Raw genomic sequence first — 25,193 nt, 5'->3', positions numbered from 1 at the left:
GAATGAGCCTTAGGCTTCCCCGGTAAAGGAAAATTCACCAGCTGGTAGAATAATGAGATACAGAATATAATCCATCTAGCTGCAGATTACGTGGATGTGGCTAGTCCCAGGCAGATCTTGCCATGCCTGTTTAAGAGATTGAGGGAGGGTGCATTGGCAATGAGGTACTACTCTGGCTTGCCTCATTTTGCTACACAGATCGTTTCAGGTATTTTTAAAACCTTTCCACTTTAAGGTCTTCCCCTTGTGAAAAGGAGTTCCTATGGGGTCCTTACAGAGTCCTACTCTTTTTAATGTTTATATTCGGCGGTTTTGGCTTTTCAACAATCCCCTATGCTGACAATATACAATTAATTATCACTCTCTCCCAGAACCCAGTGTAACTGCCCCTCAATTTAATCTGTGTCTTCTGGGGGTGGCAAAATGGATGGGTGACCACTGCTTAAAACCTAATGGGAAAAACCAGAGCTTTTGCTCTAGGCAAAACTATTAATTTTTGGTCCCCAGCTTGGTGACCTTCATGCCTGGGTCTTTTTTCTCACCCACCCACAACCTAAAGTAGTCAGTCAGTCAATAAGCTTTATTTCGATAAAAAATATCTTAAAAGCAATACAAGAGAAAACAGTAAAACACCAAATTTTAAAAACATTGGCTAAGAATTCGGATAAAAAGCTTTCCAATAAATTAGATAAAAATGGTCGTAATACATGACTGCAATTAAAATATGATTTTTAGCCTCTTAAGTCTAATTGACCATGCCTAACCCAAATATTTAGCCATACCACAGACAAACAGCGGACGGGTATCAGACATTAGTATTCGTAAAGCGTCTTTGTAGTGTCTGGTAGCTAGCCCTCTACAACCTAAAGTAAAAAATCTAGGAATCTGATTAAATTCAAATTCGACATTTGAAGATAAAGTAAATTTGCAAGCAGACAAATGCTTTGGGATACTAAGAGTTTTCAAAAAGATCTTATAGTTTCTAGCATTTGTGACTCAGAAAACATTAATTCAAGCTTTGGTGTCGGCATGGCTTGGGGAGCCAACATGGCGGTGTAGGAAAATGCCCCTCTTTGCATGGTTATCCCGCACTTTTTGCCTGACCTCTGATGCAACCTGTCTTGATGTGCCCTGGGCCACTGCCTATCAGGTTTCCAGGGCCTGTGTTTTTTCCCAAAACTGTACCTTTGTATCCACAATTGGCACATCTCTGGCCAGAGGTAAGCCCCTTGTAAAAGTTACCATGGGTACCAAGGGCATTGTGACCAGGGAAGGCCTCTAAGGGCTGCAGCACCCTTTATGCCACCCTTAGAGGCCCTGTACCTTAACAAGCACACACTTCCGTTGCAGGCTGTGTGTTTTGGTGCAGAGAAAAATGAAGAGTCGACATGGCACACATCCCTGTGTGTCATGCCTACAACCCACTGCCTGAGGCCTAGGTAAGCCACCTCTCTAGCAGGGTGCACTAGCCCTTAGGTGAGGGTACAGTGGCATGAGCCATGTACCCCTACAGTGTCTAAGTCAAGTCTTAGACATTGTAAGTGTAGTAAAGCCATAAAGAGTATATGGTCTGGGAGTTGGTCATTCCGAACTCCATAGCTCCATAAAGGCTTTACTAAAACCTGGGAAATCAGGAGTAAACTTCTCAGCACATTAAACCCACACTGATGCCAGTGTGGGAATTAATGTAAAATGCACTCAGAGTGCATCTTAGAGATGCCCCTTTGAAAACAACGTGCCTTGGTGTGGATCCTGAATGGCTGCCCACTATTTGCCACCACCAGACAGGTTTCTGGACCCCTGGGTAGAGAGCCTCCGCTCTCTGGGTCCATAAACAAAGGCCATCCTGGGCAGAGGTGTCATACCTCCTTCCCCAGGATGGGCTGTGTACACGAAGGGGAAGCTTCTAAGCCCTGCAACATTCAAGAAGCTGTTGCTGCCCCCAGCAACTAGCTCCCACCTGTTCTGCTCCTCACTTTGGGCGGGAGAATCGGCGGGAAAACCAAGCTAGGAAGAGAGGTGTGCCCACCTTTGCCAATTCCATCCCTCAGGTGGGCAGACTAGGTGAAGCACACATCTCAGTCCCCTCCATCTTGAAGATGATGGGAATCAGCCAATTAGGGAGAGGCTCATGCCCCCTCCCACTGGAGGGTGACATAATAGGGGGTGTACACACTCCAAGGAAAGGACCCATTGATCCCGACTTGCACACCCCTTTTAATGCCCCTAAATTTTGTATCTATGGGGCGACCCTGAAACTTGCCTCCTCAAATTCGAGGAAGAAAGAAGAAGGACCAAAGAGCCGTGCTGACCCAGGAAGAAGAGGACTCTTGCTGCTTTGGCCCCAACCCTACTGGCCTGCCCTGCCTCCGGCCTGCTCACAGCAACGAAACCGGCATGTCTTGCAGCCAGCTTCCCCCCAGAGCCCGGAGGACCTGCCCAGCACTTATCTGACAGATTCTGTCTCACATGAGCACCGGACTTGCTCAACCAAGACTCCAAGATCAGAACCCGGACCCACTGTGGTTCTTCACTACTCAGCACTGACGCTCACGACCTGAGTTTGAGTGGCCCAACACCACGAGGAAGAAACCCCAGCAATCCTGACCTGGGATTTGGTGATCCCCGACCTCCCTCAAGCCTCGAGACAATTCCTGAAGCCTCAACCTGAAGGGTCCCCCTGACCGTGACGGGAGCTGGTAAGAAGGCCCGATGCCAGACGAAACCCCTGCACCTGACGCCCCACTGCCTTGGGTGGCACAACCAACTGTGTCCAGGCATCCCCAAGACCCCATCTTACCTCTTCAGCCAGTGGTCGCTTTCAGGAAGTCTCCCTGCCCGAGCCTGCAGTAACTTTGCCGAACCAAAGGTCTCCATTGAAAACCACAGGGTCCCCGACAACCTCTTGGAACCCTGCACCCGGCCGTCCCTGTGCTGCTGAGGGTGAAGATCCTCTGCCGATTGTTGCCCCCTGCAGTGCGAACCTTAACCCAAGGAGCTTTGCTGTGGCCTGCTTGAAAGCAGTCCCTAACCGAAGGCCCCCTCAGCCTCATTGGCTAATAGTGGACCCCTGCACTCTGCACCCGACCACCACAGTGCTGCTGGCAGTGCAACTTGAATGCCTACCTAGACCTTAGGGAACCTTGGTCCTAACCCCCAAAACTCGCACTCATAAACCGATAACCGATAACCATTTTTCTCCCATAGGAGCCCATGATATGAGTTTATGTGTCAAAATGTTCTGTTGAACTGATGTTTGTACGAAGAAGGAGTAACTAAACTGCAAAGCTTTAAAAGTCTTATTTACTCTGTATTGTGAGATTCCTCTGTATTGCATCTAGGCATACCACCCAGGCTCAACCCACAACAAGCTCAACAAAGTTCTCGTAGCCATTGAAAATTACTGAGTCTACAAGAATCAAATATGGGCTCTCTGGTGGCTGAACTGGGCTTTCTGAGGGATAACCACTGCAAACTCTTGGGTAGAGTATTGGAGGGAGAAAAGGAGCTCTCGACACTACGACCCCAGGTGGCCACCGTCCAACACTCACTTGCTGATCTCCAGAGTTGAGCGAATATACTTGAGGAGCGGGTGGAAGATGCCAAAGGGCGTTCCCGCAGGAGCAACATTTGCATCATAGACCTCCCTGAGGGGTTGGAGGGTCGAGACCCCCTGGCGCTCTAGGAAGACTGGTTCCACTCCTTCATCCCTCTACACAGTTTTTCTCATTGGAGGGGGCCTATCCGGTCCCAGTGAGACCACTGATCCCAGTAGCATCTCTGTCCCCATGCTTGCCAAGCTCCTCCACTTCAGGGATCGCAATGCTATCCTACAGGCAACAAGGCTAGCTGGACCGCTGGAGCTTGAGAACCAGTCTATCATGCTGTTTCCTGATTACACCCCTACAGTTCAACACCAACGGGCATAAATTTTAAGTGCAAAGAAACAACTTTGTGAACTAGGCATTCAATACTTCCTACTGTTCCCGTACGCCTCACATTGCTAACAGAAGGCAAAGACCTTAAGGACATCTGGGATTGGACTGACAGGTATCACATTGGGCAGCCAACTACACTCGAAAGGGGGCCCCCGTGTCAATGGGCGACAGAAACAGAACCGAGCCTGGCGGGCCCCTCTCAACATTATCTAGGCACCCACCTCTGGAGCAGTTGATTAAGGATAAGCAAAGGGCCCTAAAGGAAGGGGAGTCTTTAGGAGATAAGGCCAGTTACTCAGAGGTGGAGAGAGGCCCCAATATCTTTACATCAGATGATGAATCAACAGCAACAGACAGGCATCACAAACAGTGAACAATATAATATGACTATGGCCACCTCTATACCCCACAGCGTGCTGTTGGCCATGATGGGCTCGCTGACCCTTGACCTTTGTCATCTGACAGCATTATGTCGACCCCATCTACTTAAAGGCTATTGCGGGGAGGCATGGACTTGATAATGGGCAACTAATCACCATCCCTTCTCTTCCCCCTCATTTTCTCCCTATATCTCTGATATAGAGCCCTGGATAAAACAAATGCTATGATCCAGGGCCAACGTTTGCTCCATCTCTCACACCTCCAAGTCACCTCCCCATTTTCATTCATGGTTCAAAATACTACTCAGTTTGGGCACACTGCAGTTGCAGTAGGCACTACATGTTCTGCTACTTCACTCCCCCTGTCCATCACTTAACAATCTGACCAGGGATGTGCACCCCATTATACCTACCACAGAAGGTGCAATACACAAAGGCCCCTGGTAAAACCCCTCCCTTCCTGCCTGTAGCCTCCGCTGGAAGACTTACCCACCAGCCCCATGGCCCAATCTGAAAAGACACCCTGAAAGTCAGAGACACGCAACAGCGAGGAAGCGTTATTCAGTTTTCACCTACATCAAATGTTAGAATGCCCAAATGATATTCCTCCAAGAAACATACATCAGCAGGGTTACAGCACCTGTGCAAGCATTGGAGGGGGTTTTTCATAGCTACACCTATTCAACCTTTGCCTGCGGAGCCCTAATCTGGATTCACCCATGAGTCCCCTTTAAGACCTTATATATTGTTGTGGACAAGGAGGGGTGATATGCCATTGTAGAGGGCCATCTCAATGGCTCTAGAATCCTTTTGGGCAGCTTATACACCCCTACTTTAGATCAGGGGACTTATTGGGTGTCACTGTCCAGTGTGCTGGTGCATAGGTTTGGGACACCATGGATCCTGGTTGGTGAGTACAATTGTACACTTGACCTACAGCTCGACCGATCCCGCCTCCCATTTCCCTGTCCCCTCTCATATGCCCAGACAGAATGCTTCACAAGCTGGATTGCCCAATGGTCGCTGGTAGATGCTTGGCGATCCCTGAATCTCCACTGTCGAATCTACTCCTACTCTGCATGCCACAAGTTATATGTACGGCTCAACCACATCACTCTCTCTATTGCAGATTCGATCAAGCACGCTGACTACCTAGGTCGCATTGCCTCCCACCATGATGCACACACTCTAGATTTGGTGTGGAATGCCCATTTGCCTCTTTTCCCCATTTGTCGACTTTAGCGGGAGACTTTGGAGGAAATTTCGACACGGCATCCAGCAGCGCACTTGAGTGGGACGCTTGTAAGTCCAAAGGACATTTGAAAGAGAGTCTGGAAACTATGAACAACAGATCACCACTAAAGCTGCAGTCCTAGACACTTCCAAATGCCTCACGCTAACTGAGGCTAAAACCCAACACACTGCACTTATGGAGCAGCTGCGCTGCTTAAACCTCAATGCCTATGTGGCCAGAACACATTGAGAGAGAACAAATCTGGTTGTCGTCTTGCATGGCTAGTCCACCAGGACACCCACTCAAGAGTCGATTCTGGAGATCACCTTGCCCCCGTACCATCCTACATACACAGTGTGACATCCTAAATGAGTTCTTCTCTTACTACTCTGCTATATATGAAGCACCCCCTCGCCCTGACTCTGATGCAGTCGGATCAATCCTGGCTCAACTTCCTCTTCCATGCATCCCAACTGTCATCAAATATGACCTGGATGAGCATGTTGATGTTCCAGAGATGAAACAAGCCATCTGAACCCTAGCTGGAAATAAAACCCCAGTCCTTGACGGCCTACCACTTGAATAGCACTTTTACCATGCTACTTGCACCCAGAGTAGCTGAGATGTATAATGAAGCACTGTGGGTTAGGAAACTGCCCCCATTCTGGCAGGGATCTCTCCTGGTGTCCATACTGAAGTCTGATAAAGATCGGACCATCCTGGCAACCTATAGAACAATAGCCATCCTCGGCATGGACTATAAAATCCTAGGAAAGTTCCTAGATGAGAGATTTTCTCAAGTATTACCGACCCTGGTACATTCAAAAGAGATTGGCATTGTTGTAGGGCTCAGCACGTCTCAAAACATATGACACCTGCTCCTCATAACGGACCAGGCCTTTTGACCGGACCCACATGTGGCTTGCTTAATACTAGACCTGGAGAAGGCCTTCACCATGCTGGAGTGGGACTATATTTTCCGTGTGCTGACCGCCATGGGAATAGGTGATGGCCTCCGAGCATACACTAAATTACTCTAAGCTGACCTCACAACCAGGTACTGCCCGGGCAGATGGATCTCACCACTGTCCCCCGTGGGGACAGGCACTGGACAGGGATGACTTTTTTCCCCCTTGCTATTTGCTTTGGCCATGGAGCCTGTAGCCATTAGGCTTTGCCTGAAATGTGAGGCATGGGGGACCCCATTAGACAGAGTGACCCATGCGATGTCCCTGTACGCAGACGACTTGCTTCTATACATTTGCGACATCAGCTCAGACCTCACCCCATACATACCACTCTACAGCTATTTACAAAAGCAGATGGCCTACGGGCCAACTTGTGTTTAATCCCACTGAAGCGCAAATTAGCCCCACTCGAGGTGCGACTGGGGGGGTACCTTTTTGACCTGGAGAACTGACACAGTCAGATGTCTCTAGGTACATCTGTATCACTCTGAAACGGACCTATCTGAGGGCAATATGAGGAGGGCCCTTACAGCTCTAAATTCGCAGATACAATTTTGGAAGGCTCTGCCCTTAGCCATGACAAGGTAGATAGCCCTGTCGAAAATCATTATTCTCCCACTGTTTTTTTATTACTTCATCAACATATCTGTTGTTCCTCCTAGGTTCTTCTTTTGGAACCTAGATACAATGCTGAGGGAGCTCATCTGAGGTAACTAGGGCCGTCACATTGCGTTGCGCAAGTTACAGCTCCCAGTAGGCGGACTCAGTGCCCCATCATTTGAGGCCTACTATTTAGCAGTACAGCTTCAATGGGTTTCGCGATGGTTGGCAGGCCAGTAAATGGGAGAAACAGGCAATGGATCTGGGCCCCTATCCCTGGCTATGTTCCATAGCTTTCTCATACCCACAACCACCTCTCAGGCCCCTCAGCTGCTGGAGGAAACAGTCGCCCGCAAGAGTCTAAAAAGAGTCTTATGCCTCAAATGTCACGTCCTACCCTACACTCCTGCTTTCCACTTACAGGTCCTGCCAAGCTTCCCAGACTCCTACTCAGTAGCTGATTTAAGGAACTGGCATGACTGCCCCTTGTCCACAGCTGGGTGACCTTTTTACGGAGAGAGATCTCCTCTCCTTTGACCAACTCATAGCTGCCCACTCACTTCCCAGGGCTCAATACCTGATATACCAGCAGCTAAGCTACACAATCCGAACTCTGGTCCATACCAGATGAGGAACCCCAAACTAACTTGGTGCTACAAACTCTATTGCATGTGGGGATGGATAAACACATGATAACCCTCTATACAAAGCCCTGAAGGACCATACAGGGATCCCACTATAAACACCACGGGGCAAGTGGGAAGAAAATTTGGATGGGCACTCCAAAACAGTGGAATAGGGCACTGAAATTTCTTCAACTGGTATCCAGGTATGCACCTTTCAAGAGCATACAGTTCACAATTCTAGACAAGGCCTACCTGACACCTAAACAACTCAACCGCTACTTCCCTACAGCTCTCCTGGGCTGCCCCGCTGTCAAACACCTTTTGCAGACCTATGACATATGCCGTGGTCATGCTCGGTCCTTGCCACATACTTACACTCAAACTCCCTGACATTTACATGTGGAAAGCTTGCACCAGGAGCATTCTCAAGCCCAGAAAACACACTGCGATTACAGCATGCTTCGCTGGCCTGGCACTCCTCCTAGTCAAGCGCACCCTTACTCTACAATGGAGAGAAGCCCACGCCCCTGCCGTGGCTGCCTAGTGTAGGGCGCTGCGTCAGTAGGGGGGGGGAGGGGGGGGGGAGTCAAGGGCAAAGCCTAGCACTATGAAGAAGCACAGCATCTCCGCAGGCATCCCATTTCCAAAGCCTGGGACGCGCTCCTAGCCCATTTCCTGCAGCTTGCCTGGAACAATGACCTGTAAACCCAATCCACTGACCCCCCCTACTGGCAATCTGCTCCATGATGGGCACCAGCCCTTCGTCTTCCCCAAAGTATCGCCCCTCACCACTACCACCAGACCCAGAGGTCCTTTCATTATTCCTCATATTAACCCTGCGCTACCAACTCCCTTGCAGCTGCCTCAGCATACCAGCTCAGCCCAGAACACCCTCATACACGCTACACCTCGCTGAACCCCGGCTCCAGATTGCTACCCTCCCCTTCCCAGTTTATGAACAGACACCCAAAGTTTCGCAGGCCGGAGCCTAACTCTTTAACTGACATTAAACAGCCACACTTTCCCCTTATTGCTATCTTAATCTACTATCTATGTTACCGTCCCTATTGACATACATCCTTGTCATCATAATGTGAACTTTAAAAAAAATAAACTTTTTATCAAACAGCAGTCAGCTTTCATAAACATGATCATAGTCTTAGAATGGGTTACCTACTTTCTCAATGGCATACACATACTACTATTCGAAACTCCGAGGTTACATTAATAGTTCCCTTGGAGTCTAACGGTCAAATCCCACCCTCCCCACCGAGCTTGTCAATATCTCCCCAAACCCGCTATAATCTTCCCACCGCTGCCAGGTTTTTCCCCATTTCTTGGGCCATATCCGGCTTTCATAGATTGTCTTTTCCACTGCACAGCACCAATCCATGATTTTTTCCACTGGGAGACTTTAGGTTGGTGAATCGCCCCCCACACATGCCCCCACAATGTTTCTCTTAGCAACCATTGCAGCCACCTGTAGCCAGATTCTTTGATATTTGGGCAAAGTCAGTTCCCCAGACACACACAATATATGCCATCTAGCATCCAGGGGGACTTCCTGCTCCAACACTTCTGACATAATACGGAGCACCTTCGTCAAGTATTTCTGAATAATCGGGCAGTCCCACAGGATATGAAAAAATGTCCCTTCTGTGAGCACCCCCTCTGACACTCCTCGGTGAGAATGCACCCTAATTTAAACATAAGTGTACTGGTGTAGTAGGACCTATGCAATATCTGAGGGTTGAACTAATCTGAATCGTGCCCAGATTGCCTCCTCTCTGGGACTCTGCACAGCCTCTATCAAATCATCATCCTCTAATAGTCCCACGTCAGATTCCCACGCCTCTCGGACCTTGGTTAGTAAATCTGGTGAGTTGTATACAATTTTTTTATATGTGCAGGACAGTGCCTTCTCCGTAATTGAGTCCAACAATAATCTGTCTTCTAGTGGACTATACTCTGGGATCTGATCCCCATCCTTGAGATGCCTGCTCAGTGCATGTTTCAATTGCAGATATTTATAGTGTTCCGTGGGTGTCAACTGATATTCTGTCTGTAGCTCTAAGAAGGACAACACAACCTGTCTCTGCCTCACATCTCCTATGCGGACAATATTAATTAGTTTCCATTTCGAGAACATAATGTGAACTTTTGATATTAATGCTCCACCTCATGCCACTGTATGTTATAAGGGGTTTCAGATGTTGTTGATACTGTTAAATGGAAAACCTTCACTAAAATCAGATTTAAAAAAAAAATCAAATGTTTGCCATCTCGCATCTGGATTACAGCAAAATTCTTTATTTGGGTCTTTCTCAAACAAGATTAAACTGATCACAGATAATTCTAAATTCAGCAGCACAGTTGCTGTTAAACATCCAGAGATGTGCTTCTATCAGGGCAGGCCTGAGAGAACTGCATTGGTTGCTGACTGAGAAGAAAATCTAATATCAAGCCTTGGGTTATATTTATAAGGCACTGCCAAACTGGGTTTGGCGATATCTCCAAACTCTAATTAAGCCTTATTCCTCTGCAAGATATTTGAGATCTTGATTTGTCAAGCAAACACTGGTTCCACATATATATAAAACCAGAATAAGCGGTGGTTCTTTTATATTTCTTACTCCAAAAATCTGGAATTGCTTGCCAGTAAAGTATTAGAAATCTCTTCTGAAGCACTCTTCAGGGAATAACTAAAAACGCATCTTTGTTCGAAAGTTAATTTGTTTGACCTTTAAGTACTATGCGGCCTGCTTGCAGATAATGCAGAATCTTAGCACTGGGACACTTCACTACAAGCAGCCACGCGCTTTACAAATTAGCTTAATTCATTCATACTTAACAAAGGGTTGCATTGTTTTTATCATGTCTTTTGTTTTGTATAGGTAGAAGCAAAAGACTCTCCTAATATCTGGCGAATGAAGGGCATATTCCGCGACCAAGAAAGAATTGGGAAAGAAATCATGAAAAGTAAAGAAAGTAGGAAAAGTGATAGTTTGGTTAATATAAAAAGTCAGAAATTACTTTTGATAGTAAAGAAAGATGTGGTCTTATTACCACCCTAATGGAGTGGAAAATGGTGTAGGCCTGTACCACAAATAATGCCTAAAATTTACTCACTCTCCGAGTGGATGTAATGGCAACTAGGAAAGCGGTCTTCCATGAGAGATGCCGCAATCTAGCTTGCTATATCAGCTGAAAATGAGAGCTCATTAACTTTGACAGAACAATGTTTATCTTCCATGGCGGAAAGGGGTATCTAATTGGAGGAAACAGTTTCTTAAGTCCTTCAAAAGAGCCTTGATGACTGTCAGTTTAAAGAATGATAGTTCATTCAGTAATTTTCTGTAGGCTGTTATAGCGGCCAGATTACCTTTTATTGATGTGCAAATTGTCTTGGACTAAATGAAGCAGGACGGGTAAAATAACATTCTTCCAAAATGTGGTTGAACTGTGCCCATTATCCTACTACCAAATGCAGAATCTTTTCCATTTCAGGTAGTAACAGTCTTGTCGAGGGACGTTTCGCTTCTTTCAATATTTCCCTACAGGCCAGTAGAAGATTCAAATGGCTATACTGTCTGAATTCAGGAGCCATATAACCGAAATCACTGGTGTTAAAGTTGGGAGTTGAATTTGACCCTGAAGTCTGGTCAGTAAATCTGGCTTGCACAGATGTCTCCTGTGTGGTTCCATGAATTTTTGTAGAAGGTACTGCTACCTACGACTGCTGCATCAGCCAATCTGACCCTATTAATATATTTTTGGCAGATACTGCCGCAACTTCGGTATTACTGAATGGATTAGCGGTAACAACAGAAAGGCATAAGGAAGAGATGGCGTTCCCTTGAGACCTCTCATCTGGTAGCTTGGATGCAAGGTTTCTGCATTTTTTGCCACTTTGAAGACGTCTACGGAGGGTGTTTCCCACTCCTTGGAAATGTTGTTTAAGTCTTCGTGGACTAGGACTAATTTGTGGGACAGTTCGTAATAGTGGCAGATAAAGTCTGCTTGTAGATTCAATGTCCCTGGAATGTGCATCACTGTCAGCGCTCTGATTGTAAGTGTTTCCATGGAAAGCAGTCTCGACCTGGGGCCTCCTTGTCTGTTAAGATAATGCATGGTAATGGTAATGTGCGTTTGAATGGGAATTGTGCATCTTTTTTTCATTGATGGTAGCAAAGCCTTGCTGGGCACTTGGAACTCTCTCTGTTCCGGATAGCTTATGTGGTCTCCACACAAAGAGATAGGACAGGCGTAGGTGGAGAACTCTAGCCAGAGATTTGTGAATAGCAAAACTGCTTTTGTGAATCACCCCCAAATTCTATAGAAGTCTGCCTGGATTCCTGAAACTGACAGAAGTGTTAACTGATAATTTAAAGAGGCCTTTAAAGAGGCCTTTAAGGAATAAAGGTGATGCTCATCAGCCCGAGTATCTAAGGAGGTCTCTGGTTGCACACAGGATAGCTAAACATGTTTCTTACATGATCAAGTCTTTATGCATGTTCGTTTGTCATTAAGTAAAGCTCTCAAATTCACGATTGGTAAAGAATGAAGAATTATTCCCTCAGGGAGATGCAGAACTGGAGGAAGCTCCATGAAAATCTACTCTGACCAGAATAAACTCCAGCTGGTAGGAATTTTTGACTATATGGAGAGTCTTGTGAGTGAGGAAAGCTGCTGAAAAGCATTGAGGAACTTCCCTGAGCAGATGCCTGGAACAGAGCAGGAGAATCCTTTCCTGCTCCATCATGAGTGGCTGAGACAATTATCGATTGTGCTTTGCTGCAACTATGGCTAGCTAAGAAAATCTTCATTTTCAAGAGGCAGACTAAGGACCATCTGATCCATCAGCCAATGATATAGAATGATGAACCTTTCTCAAGGTTTCTACCTGAATACTCTATTTCCCTTCCACATAAAAGGATGAGGAAAGATGTTGTTTCAAACCATCCAGAAGGACTGCTGAATAGCTAAAAAGGACAGGGAGACGCTGGATATCTTGGATCATACTGAATCACCAACATTTGCAACTGAAAATATAATCAGGTTGCGAGCAATCAAAATATTCATTTTTCAGTGATGACAACTTTCGGCATTGATATTGCGGGTCATTTAGGGTTTGATGGAGTGGGGCTCTCACTCGCCTCAAACATGACGTTACCCCATACCATTTAGACGTCGGTGAACTATCAGGTTTCACATAGCAGAGCCTCAACTGGCTCTACTGCTGGAAACCCTTGTCACAGTGGCCTGTCAACCACAGGGTAGCTAGATCGCAGGGGTGAACGATATACCTTTTACACCCACCATAGATGTTTCCTTTCTGAGAACGCAATACAGGAACCCAATGTGAAGGGTTCAGAGACCTGGTTGGTGTTTTTTGGTTACTGCTTACTAAGTCAGTGTGTACCAAGAGTGTGAGAAAGAAAAATTTCTTTCTAGAGTCCCCTCACTCACCGGGGTTGCCCCACGGTGACATGCTTCATCATTGGGGCCATCCCAGTACTCTACGAAAAGGGGCGTGCTGCGACAAGACGACTACGCAGGAGCACTTGTTTTGTGAGATGACTATGTGTGGTGTAAGTGTGGTGATGGTGGAGTGGGTGTGTAATTAAAAATACCGTGCTAGTGGGCCTCAACAATTTATTTTGCTCCTAGTGTGGTATAAATTAAAAAGGGGTAACACTGTATTCCAACTTTAAGATTGAGCTAGATCAGTGTTATGGTCGACATGTTTCAAGCTCCCCCAGGCTTTTCATCAGGACCATACAGGGTCCAGCCCTGTATTTCCACTCCTATATTCTAATGAATAGGTGTTTTAAAATAAATGCTAGTTATTTATGCTATACGCTGTTAATAATAAAACATGCGTGTTTTATATACATACAGTTTGTATTTTACTCGTACTGCTGTAAAAGAGAATGACATTTGTTTAGTGGCAAACATCCCCCTTCAAAAAGGGGGAAGAACACACATGCAGCTCACTTCTAGGGCGTGGGTGTGCCCTGGGCACCATACTGGTGCGTGCTGGTTTTCAAACCGGTGTGGAAGAGAAAACACTGTGAATAAAGTGGTTTAGTGATTTCACACAAAAGACATGAGACTTAATGTGACTATTGACAAGACACACAACACATACACATAAAAGAATATATATCATGGCAGATAGTATATTTACATATATGAGTGTTAAGTTACACTTCATGGTCTCAGGCGAGGGCAGGATCGCCTCGTGGAAACATTGCTGTAAGGGGTTCAAGGTAAAGGTTATAATCCTCCTTATCTGTAGTTTCCTTAACGGAAAATAAGTTTAACCCTTAAGAAAGGTTTGGCATAGTGGCATTACTGCGCCATTCTGTACTTACTTCCTATCGGCAAACCCGCTCGTTACTACCTGATCACTCCTCACCCGACCGCATACTAAAGCAGGAAGGGTTTGCCGGTGTATTTAGATACATCGCGCTTCCGGGTTGCCGGGCCTTCCGAGACGACTAGAACGTTTCGTCTATGGCGGCCATCTTAGGAGTGTGTCGTTGCGATCGACACGAGTACTTGGCAATTTTGTGTGTAAAATCGGTATTTGGCCGAATTTCGAAGTGCGGGGTAATTTAGAGTGATGCTTAAGTGAAGGGCTTAGTTGCAGTATAATTTAGAACACAGATTTTTATTTATTAAAAGGGAAGGAAAAACAGATGGTAATTGTGGAGAGCTTATGAACCCATCCATATTTGTTGTGGTGTGTTTTTAGGATGCCCAGACAGAGGATTGGTGTTTCATTTTGTCGTTAATAGATGTTTCTGTTTTCCTTCCAGAGGAAGGAGGAGGGTTGGGTTTGGACAGTTTCAGAAATAGTTTCAGTTTTAGAAATAAGGTACTTGTCCTTATTCATTTGTACATAGCGGGCCTAGGGTAGAAATGCCCCTCATGGGATTTCATCATTGAGCCCCAGGGTGTCAGTGTGCAAGCGGAACACCCATCTTTGTTCTCGTTCATGGAGGATTCTTTCCAGGTTGTCCTTATTTTTCACTACTTCCAGGACTACCCAAGTGAGGTCATTTGGTGTGTGGTTATGCTCAATGAAGTGGGTGGCCATTCTGGTGGTAGCTCGTTTGCACCTTATGTTGCTTCTGTGTTCTACTATGCGGGTGCTGACCTTCCTTGTGGTCATCCCTACATAGTGTAAGTTGCATGTGCAAGTTATCAGGTACACCACTCCACTGGTGTTGCAATTAGAAAAACCTCTTAGTTCCCATCTTGTAGCATTGTTGAAGATTATGGTTTTCGTTGTGGATGTTAAATGACAAACACTGCAATTGTTACATGGAAAATGACCACTTGGTAGTGGTTGGGATCTTATTGTTTGATTTGTTAGTATGGGGCGGGTATGTACCAAAAAGTCTTTCAAGTTTTTGCCACGTCTATGGCTGAACATGGGGGTAGGTATGGTTAGTCCACCACTGTTGATTATTGGCCAGTGTTTTTTGATTATTTTAGACACAGTGTCTGAAACTTGATTAAATGTAGTGATACAGATTGGTCTGTTGTTCTCAGATTGAGTTCTCTCCTTTGGTTCTAATAGGGCTTCCCTATTATTATTTGCTGATCGTTTTTTTGCTTCCTTAATCAGTTTGTTTGGGTATTTTCTGTTTCTCAGCTTGTTGCCCAGATCTTCTGCTTGGGTTAGGTAGTCAGTTTTTTTGCTACAATTCCTTCGTAAACGGAGGAATTGCCCGAATGGGAGGTTCTGTCTAAGATGGCGAGGGTGGAAACTGTCAAAGGCCAAGAGACAGTTTCGTGCTGTCTCTTTGAAGTGAGTTGTTGTCACTAATTTTCCTGACTCAGCATGTATATCCAGATCTAAGAATACCAAGTCAGTCTTGCTCATTGAGCAAGTGAATTTCAGGAAGGGATCCTGTTCGTTGAGCCACGTCAAAAAGGTTTGTGCTTCTTCCTCTGTACCTTGCCAGATCAACAGAATATCGTCGATATAACGTTTCCATTCTAGAATTCGGTGTCTGTGGGGGTTCCTCTCATTTAGTATTTTGTTTTTCTCCAAATGATGGACATACAGTCCGGCTATGCTCAGTGCGAAAGTGCTGCCCATGCTGGTCCCATGTTGTTGTTTATATAGTGTTGATTCAAAACGGAAAAAGTTTTCAGACAATGCTAATTGACAACATTCCATCACCACATGTCGTAGGGTGTGGAATTCCCACTCGCTCTCGTACAGTACTTCCTCCAATATCTGTAAGGTCTCCCTGTGTGGCAAGCTTTTGTACAGACTTTCAACGTCCAGACTAATTAGAATACTGGATGTTGAGTCAAAGGCTAGATCTTTTAGGAGGCATAGTACGTCCTTAGTGTCTCTAAGGTAGGTGTCAGTTTTCTGCACCAAGGGTCTGAGAAAGGCGTCCGCAAATTGTGACAGGGGTTCTAGGATTGACCCTATCCCCGAGACTATTGGTCTTCCTGGTGGATTTTCTAGTCTCTTATGAATTTTGGGGATAGTGTAGAAATATGGTATTGTTGGTTTCTTATTAGTCAGAAATTCTATCTCTTTCTTACTTAACCAATCGTTGGCTTGACACTCCTCTGTTAGGTAGGCAATCGAGATCCTTAATCGTTCTGTGGGATCTTCATCCAGTATGGCGTAGTTTCTTGTGTCTCCTAACAGGCGAAGGCATTCTCTTCTGTAATCTGTGGTGTTCTGTAGGACAATTGCCCCGCCTTTGTCGGCTGGCTTGATGGTAATGAGGTTGTTTTTTGAGAGTTCTTGTATTGCTGATTGTTCAGCTTTACTCGTATTGTGAAATACTTTGATTGTGCGTGGGTCCAACTCCTGTACCTCCTTCATGACTGCTTTTTCAAAAGTCAGTATTTCCACGGGTAGGCTGTGGGCCGGTGGGACAAAATTTGATTTCTTTTGTAGTCCTGTGTCACTTTTAGATCGTTCTGCGGAGTCTTTGTCTTGAAAAAAGACCTGTAGTTTGATTTTTCTCAGGAATTCTTTTAATTCACAGCAAAGTTTGAACTTGTCTGTGGTTGGGGTTGGTACAAAACCTAAACCCTTATTCAATACTTGGATCTGTGTGTTTGTCAGGGTTATTGAGGACAGATTTACCACTAGACCGAGTTGGTGCTCGTGGTGGGTTCCGGGGGACCCTTGCTCCGTGTGTGACGTACTGTTGTCACCACTGGTTCCGCCCATTGTACTCCTTGGCTGGGTTTGTTCTTTGCTCGTTGGGCTGGGCGGCCTCTCCCTAAAAAAAGGTTTCCTCTGGTTGCCTTGATTGCCTTGGTTATTTCCCCAGTTTTGAAAGTTTGGTTGATGGTACATTGGTGGGCCATAGAAAAAAGGTGGAGGTGGAGGACCGTAGTTGTACGGGTCCTGGTGCATTGGCCACATAGGTGCTTGGTTGCCCCTATAACCTCTTGTGTTGCCTCTGCCTCTTCTGGGTCTTCTGTTGGGGGTAGTGTTGTAATTGCTTGATCCCCCTGAGCTGTCTGATCCTGCGTCAGAGCCATCGCTGTCAGTGTTATATCCAGCGTTCCTGCTACTGGTTCTGTAGTCATCCCTGACATAAGGATAGACTTTTTCATGTGAAAATATCTTCTTATCCTTGGATAGTTTGATATATTTTGAATCCTTTAGGCTAATCTCGAATTCGGACACAGTTTTATTCAGCTCGTTTAGTCTTTTCGTGAGTTCTGCTGGGGTTTGGAAAGATTTCAGGCGAATCTCCATGGAATTAATCTCCTCTTTTAGGGAGTCTACTAGTCTGGTCGCTGTTTTTATGATCAGAACTAGCCAGTCTCTAGTACAGTGCCAAGATATTTGTGACCAGTCTAGTTTAAATTGTTTGTCGTGCTGAAATATAAATGGTTTGTTCCTGACTATGAGGCCTCTTGGTGCGGCATTCGCTTGTAAGTATTCTGCCATCATGATACCATGAATCAATGTTTTTATCTGTGTTCTCTTTAGTTCTGTTAGTTCGTCCCAACACTGGCTTGCATCACTGTTTTCTCCAGTAGGTGCCCCTGCATGTGGTAGCATAGAGGCGATAGCCCTGTCTACTTCATCTTCCGAGAAAGATAGTCCTGTATTTTGTGCCATGATGATTTTAGTGAGATCTTTAGTGTGTAATGTCTAGTCACTGGATCAACTAGGTGTGTACCTTACAGTTGACCTTTTTTGAAAAAACTCACGCAGCCCGTGGCTGCTTAATGCAAGAACAAAAAATGGAGGGAGAGGGAGGTTAAACCAGACCAGGTCGGCCTCCAGTCAGTATACGCAATACAGGAACCCAATGTGAAGGGTTCAGAGACCTGGTTGGTGTTTTTTGGTTACTGCTTACTAAGTCAGTGTGTACCAAGAGTGTGAGAAAGAAAAATTTCTTTCTAGAGTCCCCTCACTCACCGGGGTTGCCCCACGGTGACATGCTTCATCATTGGGGCCATCCCAGTTCTCTACGAAAAGGGGCGTGCTGCGACAAGACGACTACGCAGGAGCACTTGTTTTGTGAGATGACTATGTGTGGTGTAAGTGTGGTGATGGTGGAGTGGGTGTGTAATTAAAAATACCGTGCTAGTGGGCCTCAACAATTTATTTTGCTCCTAGTGTGGTATAAATTAAAAAGGGGTAACACTGTATTCCAACTTTAAGATTGAGCTAGATCAGTGTTATGGTCGACATGTTTCAAGCTCCCCCAGGCTTTTCATCAGGACCATACAGGGTCCAGCCCTGTATTTCCACTCCTATATTCTAATGAATAGGTGTTTTAAAATAAATGCTAGTTATTTATGCTATACGCTGTTAATAATAAAACATGCGTGTTTTATATACATACGGTTTGTATTTTACTCGTACTGCTGTAAAAGAGAATGGCATTTGTTTAGTGGCAAACATCCCCCTTCAAAAAGGGGGAAGAACACACATGCAGCTCACTTCATTTAGGGCGTGGGTGTGCCCTGGGCACCATACTGGTGCGTGCTGGTTTTCAAACCGGTGTGGAAGAGAAAACACTGTGAATAAAGTGGTTTAGTGATTTCACACAAAAGACATGAGACTTAATGTGACTATTGACAAGACACACAACACATACACATAAAAGAATATATATCATGGCAGATAGTATATTTACATATATGAGTGTTAAGTTACACTTCATGGTCTCAGGCGAGGGCAGGATCGCCTCGTGGAAACATTGCTGTAAGGGGTTCAAGGTAAAGGTTATAATCCTCCTTATCTGTAGTTTCCTTCACGGAAAATAAGTTTAACCCTTAAGAAAGGTTTGGCATAGTGGCATTACTGCGCCATTCTGTACTTACTTCCTATCGGCAAACCCGCTCGGTACTACCTGATCACTCCTCACCCGACCGCATAATAAAGCAGGAAGGGTTTGCCGGTGTATTTAGATACATCGCGCTTCCGGGTTGCCGGGCCTTCCGAGACGACTAGAACGTTTCGTCTATGGCGGCCATCTTAGGAGTGTGTCGTTGCGATCGACACGAGTACTTGGCAATTTTGTGTGTAAAATCGGTATTTGGCCGAATTTCGAAGTGCGGGGTAATTTAGAGTGATGCTTAAGTGAAGGGCTTAGTTGCAGTATAATTTAGAACACAGATTTTTATTTATTAAAAGGGAAGGAAAAAACGGATGGTAATTGTGGAGAGCTTATGAACCCATCCATATTTGTTGTGGTGTGTTTTTAGGATGCTCAGACAGAGGATTGGTGTTTCATTTTGTCGTTAATAGATGTTTCTGTTTTCCTTCCAGAGGAAGGAGGAGGGTTGGGTTTGGACAGTTTCGGAAATAGTTTCAGTTTTAGAAATAAGGTACTTGTCCTTATTCATTTGTACATAGCGGGCCTAGGGTCGAAATGCCCCCCATGGGATTTCATCATTGAGCCCCAGGGTGTCAGTGTGCAAGCGGAACACCCATCTTTGTTCTCGTTCATGGAGGATTCTTTCCAGGTTGTCCTTATTTTTCACTACTTCCAGGACTACCCAAGTGAGGTCATTTGGTGTGTGGTTATGCTCAATGAAGTGGGTGGTCATTCTGGTGGTAGCTCGTTTGCACCTTATGTTGCTTCTGTGTTCTACTATGCGGGTGCTGACCTTCCTTGTGGTCATCCCTACATAGTGTAAGTTGCATGTGCAAGTTATCAGGTACACCACTCCACTGGTGTTGCAATTAGAAAAACCTCTTAGTTCCCATCTTGTAGCATTGTTGAAGGTTATGGTTTTCGTTGTGGATGTTAAATGACAAACACTGCAATTGTTACATGGAAAATGACCACTTGGTAGTGGTTGGGATCTTATTGTTTGATTTGTTAGTATGGGGCGGGTATGTACCAAAAAGTCTTTCAAGTTTTTGCCACGTCTATGGCTGAACATGGGGGTAGGTATGGTTAGTCCACCACTGTTGATTATTGGCCAGTGTTTTTTGATTATTTTAGACACAGTGTCTGAAACTTGATTAAATGTAGTGATACATTATGATAGTATGGTGCCCAGGGCACACCCACGCCCTAGATGAAGTGAGCTGCATGTGTGTTCTTCCCCCTTTTTGAAGGGGGATGTTTGCCACTAAACAAATGTCATTCTCTTTTACAGCAGTACGAGTAAAATACAAACCGTATGTATATAAAACACGCATGTTTTATTATTAACAGCGTATAGCATAAATAACTAGCAATTATTTTAAAACACCTATTCATTAGAATATAGGAGTGGAAATACAGGGCTGGACCCTGTATGGTCCTGATGAAAAGCCTGGGGGAGCTTGAAACATGTCGACCATAACACTGATCTAGCTCAATCTTAAAGTTGGAATACAGTGTTACCCCTTTTTAATTTATACCACACTAGGAGCAAAATAAATTGTTGAGGCCCACTAGCACGGTATTTTTAATTACACACCCACTCCACCATCACCACACTTACACCACACATAGTCATCTCACAAAACAAGTGCTCCTGCGTAGTCGTCTTGTCGCAGCACGTCCCTTTTCGTAGAGAACTAGGATGGCCCCAATGATGAAGCATGTCACCGTGGGGCAACCCCGGTGAGTGAGGGGACTCTAGAAAGAAATTTTTCTTTCTCACACTCTTGGTACACACTGACGTAGTAACCAAAAAACACCAACCAGGTCTCTGAACCCTTCACATTGGGTTCCTGTATTGCGTATACTGACTGGAGGCCGACCTGGTCTGGTTTAACCTCCCTCTCCCTCCATTTTTTGTTCTTCCTTTCTGAGAACACCATGCGAACTAAGTGGGAAAAAAGAAATGTCCCTGATGCAAATGGATAAAATTCCTGCCTTTCAGGGATATGTGTTTTTTATGAACTTCAGCAAATCCTACATTGGGGGTTTACGTCTGAAAAACGTATCTGAATACAGAGTGGGCTGCAACAACATGGTGGCCTGATCTGCATTCAGCTTTGCCGAAAGTGTATCAACCATACCAGTGGATATACTTTCACCAAACAGATTTTAGAATAGAATTGTAAGATTAAGGTGAACATAAACCTAAACTCAATTTAGGTATTAGAAATTGGTCTGGGTAATCTCCTATTGTGCTGCAGAGTACAGACATACTTACAAAAGGGGAAAAGAAAGGATGAGAAAAGAAGGGAATGAAAAGAGTTACCTGCATTTTGCAGTGATTCAACGATTTGTAAATGTTGAAATTTTCACAGACCTGCCAAATGTTTGCATGGAGTTGTGTCTATGTAGTCATCAATTAATGTTGATTGTAGATTCAAGTGTGTTAGGAAAGGCTCTTTGGATCTGGCTTCCAGATTCAAGCCTAGAATCAAAGAAGCAAATCAGGATATGGTTATATTTCAATTAAAACTATAACTGTTATTATGTCAAATTAAAATAGATAGGGCACAAAACAGAACATTTAATTACAGTGAGGAACACATGATTTTTAATAAATATTCACAGAGGACATTTCCAAAATGACAACACAGGAAACATGACAAGTATTCCTTTATGGATCACCAAGTTTCATTTCGTTTTTGCTTTTCTACTCCTCGCTTCAGTCTTTTGAGGGAATGTGTGGGCAGGAAGAACTCTAGAGCACAAGCAAGTAATTCTGCCACTATTCTCAAGACAGGTGAATACCTGCTACTTTTATTTAGCATTACAACATAACTGTGATTAACCTATAGAGATATAAAAACAAGCATTTGCAATGCAATAGGTCTCGCATTAGGAAAGTTTGAGCTATTTGTATTGTAAATGACAAATTTTGTATTTATGTGTTGGTTTTGAAAATAGCTAAATTAATAGATGTGTCATTTACAATGCCAATAGTTTTAACTTTCGCAAATGTGACACCTATAGCATTTGTAATGCAATATGTGTTGTATTTAAGTGACTTAGATGTATTGATATTACAAATAACAATGGCTTTTAATTTGTTTAATAATAATACTTAAATAAAAGTTATTGTAATTTATAATGGCAGGAGCCAAAACTTTTGTAAATAACTTATGTGAAGATTATGTTCAGTGTATTTCATTGCGACAATGATCCAAGAACAGAAGTTAAATATTAACATCTTTTTGTGACATTTGTAATAAAGCTTGAAACATTGAGAGAACATATTTGAACCAGTTGTTGTTGAATGGTTGCACAGATTGATGCTGTGGTGGCACTGAGTGATGTTGTGGTTGCGATGAGTGATGCTGTGGTTGCGCATGGTGATGATGTGGTACCCCTGAGTGATGCTGTGGTGGTGTTGAGTGATGCTGTGGTGATGCGATAGATAGATAGAGTGTAATTATGTGGTGTGTAACTATGTGGCACAGAGTGGTATTTGGAGTGTATGTTGCATTGAGTGCAGTGTAATTATGTGGAGTGTAATTATGTGGCACTGAGTGGTATTTGAAGTGTATGTTGCGTTGAGCGCAGTGTAAATATGTAGTATATACTAATGTGGCACTGAGTGGTATTTGGAGTGTATGTTGCATTGAGTGCAGTGTAATTATGTGACTTGTAATTATGTGGCACTGAGCGGTATTTGGAGTGTATGTTGCATTGAGTGCAGTGTAATTATGTGGCGTGTAATTATGTGGCACTGAGTGGTATTTGGAGTGTATGTTGCATTGAGTGCAATGTAATTTTGTGGCGGGTAATTATGTGGCACTGAGTGGTATTTGGAGTGTATGTTGCATTGAGTGCAGTGTAATTATGTGGCGTGTAATTATGTGCCACTGAGTGGTATTTGGAGTGTATGTTGCATTGAGTGCAGTGTAATTATGTGGCGTGTATCTATGTGGCACTGAGTTGTGTGTATGGGGTTGTGTGTGGGGTTGTGTGTGAGGGGGGTTGTGTGTAGGGGATTGTGTGTGTGTGGGGGTTGTTTGTGTGAGGGGTGTGGGGGGTTGTGTGTGTGTGGGGTTGTGTGTGTGGGGTTGTGTGTGTGTGGGGTTGTGTGTGTGTGGGGTTGTGTGTGTGGGGTTGTAAAATCGTGTCTGTAACTAGGGGTGGGCGGAAAATCCGTTCCGCTCGCGGATTTTGCGGATTTTCGGGAAATCCGCAATCCGCGAGATTTGCGAATCTCCCGCAAAATCCGCAAATCCGCGAGCAGCGGATTTTGCTCGCACTGCTCGCACTGTTCGCGTGAGTTCGCGTGAGTTCGCGCCCCGCGAATAAGTGCAAAATTGCAGAAATACGATCTTAGCAAAACTGAAAGTAACTACTTACCAGGTTCAAAAGTTCAGGCTCATCATTAGTAGCCATTTCCTGTAGTGCTTCCTGAGGGGCCCCTCCAGAGTTCAGTTGCCAGTTGAAACTGTTATGTGACCCTGCTCTGAACCTCAGAATAGTTACACATATGCCACAAAGGTCCTGAATTACAGCTAAGGGAGACAAGCAGGAGCCAGGCTGGAAGTTAAAATCCATTAATCAGCCCCTAATTCATTATTGTCAGTTGGGGCAGGGCAGGTGTTGTAACTAATTTTGCAACAATGAAAGCACTTAGCAAGTGCAAAAGATCACTAATCAGGGCGCACTAAGGAAGCAGGTGCCAGCTAAAAAAATATTCTGTGACACATTATTCAGCCCCAAATTAATTCAGGTCACTTGAGGCAGGGAAGGTGTGCTTTGCTTTGCCGAAAATAATGTACACTGGACAACCAGAGGGTGTGGTGATGAAACAGAGGGTGGCATGGGTGGGCCAGAGGGTGGCATGAGTAGTCAGAGAGTGGCAGTGGTGACAGAGTGTGGCAGTGATGAAGAAGAGTGTCCCAAACAGGCTGGACACGTAGAAACAACAAGTTCGCGAAACTTGCGACCCGACAGGTAAGTTCGCAATTTGCGAAAGTGTACAAAACCCTCGCGAACTGGCAGAAACACGGGCGAACACAAAAAAAAAAAAATCCGCAAATTCGCGGGAATTCGCGGATTTTGCGGATTGCGAATCCGCAAATCCGCAAAATTCGCGAACGCGAGATCCGCAAAATTCGCTCATGCCTATCTGTAACATGGATCTGTACATGGATCTGCAATACTGAAATGGCTGATGGGTTCGAGTACTGTTTGAATTGGATTCAAGACTATCTGCAGATCCTTGTTCGTCCAAATATATATAAAACTTTTCAAAATGTATCCTCTTCATGCCCAACTCAAGTACTTATGGACCCTCCCATGTTTTTTGCCACTGCTTAACAGTTCAGCACAAAACTTACCAAGAATAACCCTAAGTGAGGAACTAAAAAAAAAGCTACAAAAAAAACGTTTTGGTACAGTTTTGTTGAATGGCGCCAAACTTATTAAGAAAACTATAAATGACTTTACTATGGGAACTCTGACCTAGCCTGTGCTATAGTAATTTATAAACACACAATGTCATTGCTTTAGCGAACGCAAGTGTGTCTTTGCTGAAGCAATTCCATTGAGGGTGTCAGCAGCCTGCGTGCTAGTCGAGACCTACAAAGATGATGGAAAGAGAGTAGATTTTCATGGGGTCATGGGAGAGGTAAACGAGTGTGGTAGGAAGGGATGTATATGGGAATGGATCAGAACCGCTTTGGGAGGTTAATGCAAAATAAAGAGAAAAATGGAAAAGCACAGCAAGAAAAAAGGTCTTAAGTACTGTGAGGATAGCAAAGGACTAGTTGAAACACGGAGTACCAGTGATGAGCGATAACGTCTATGTGCTTTTGTTGGCTTTAATTAAGTGGCTGAGAAAACTATCTTGCAGATGAGTGGGGAGGGGAGAGAAGTCATGGGGACCGAGGTAAGTGTATGAAAACCAGAAGGATGCGAAAGCTGAAGAGAAGCATTTGTAGCAGGTTGTGCCGGTGCAAGGCAACAGAGGCTGGAACAATTCAGAGTGAAAAGCAGCTATGGAAGTCAAGAAAGCCAATGCTGCGGCTGTGGATTAGGCGATTCGTGGCATGAACGGCGAGGAGAGGG

General features: G+C 44.7%; 1 protein-coding gene across 1 annotated transcript in view; it reads right to left on the bottom strand.

Annotated features, from left to right (window-relative positions):
* LOC147679750 (uncharacterized) overlaps positions 1-25,193 on the bottom strand; it is a 427,474-nt gene that overhangs the window by 334,725 nt on the left and 67,556 nt on the right. Inside the window, exon 5 of the mRNA XM_086942472.1 lies at positions 21,463-21,570. Coding sequence (XP_086798598.1) covers positions 21,463-21,570 — 108 coding nt within the window. The remainder of the gene's footprint in view (positions 1-21,462; positions 21,571-25,193) is intronic.

Source organism: Lissotriton vulgaris, chromosome 11 (assembly GCF_964263255.1).
Source record: "Lissotriton vulgaris chromosome 11, aLisVul1.2, whole genome shotgun sequence".
NCBI classification, from domain to species: Eukaryota; Metazoa; Chordata; class Amphibia; order Caudata; family Salamandridae; genus Lissotriton; species Lissotriton vulgaris.
The sequence above is the reverse complement of the archived record's forward strand: the minus strand, read 5'-3'. Positions and strand labels throughout refer to the sequence as shown.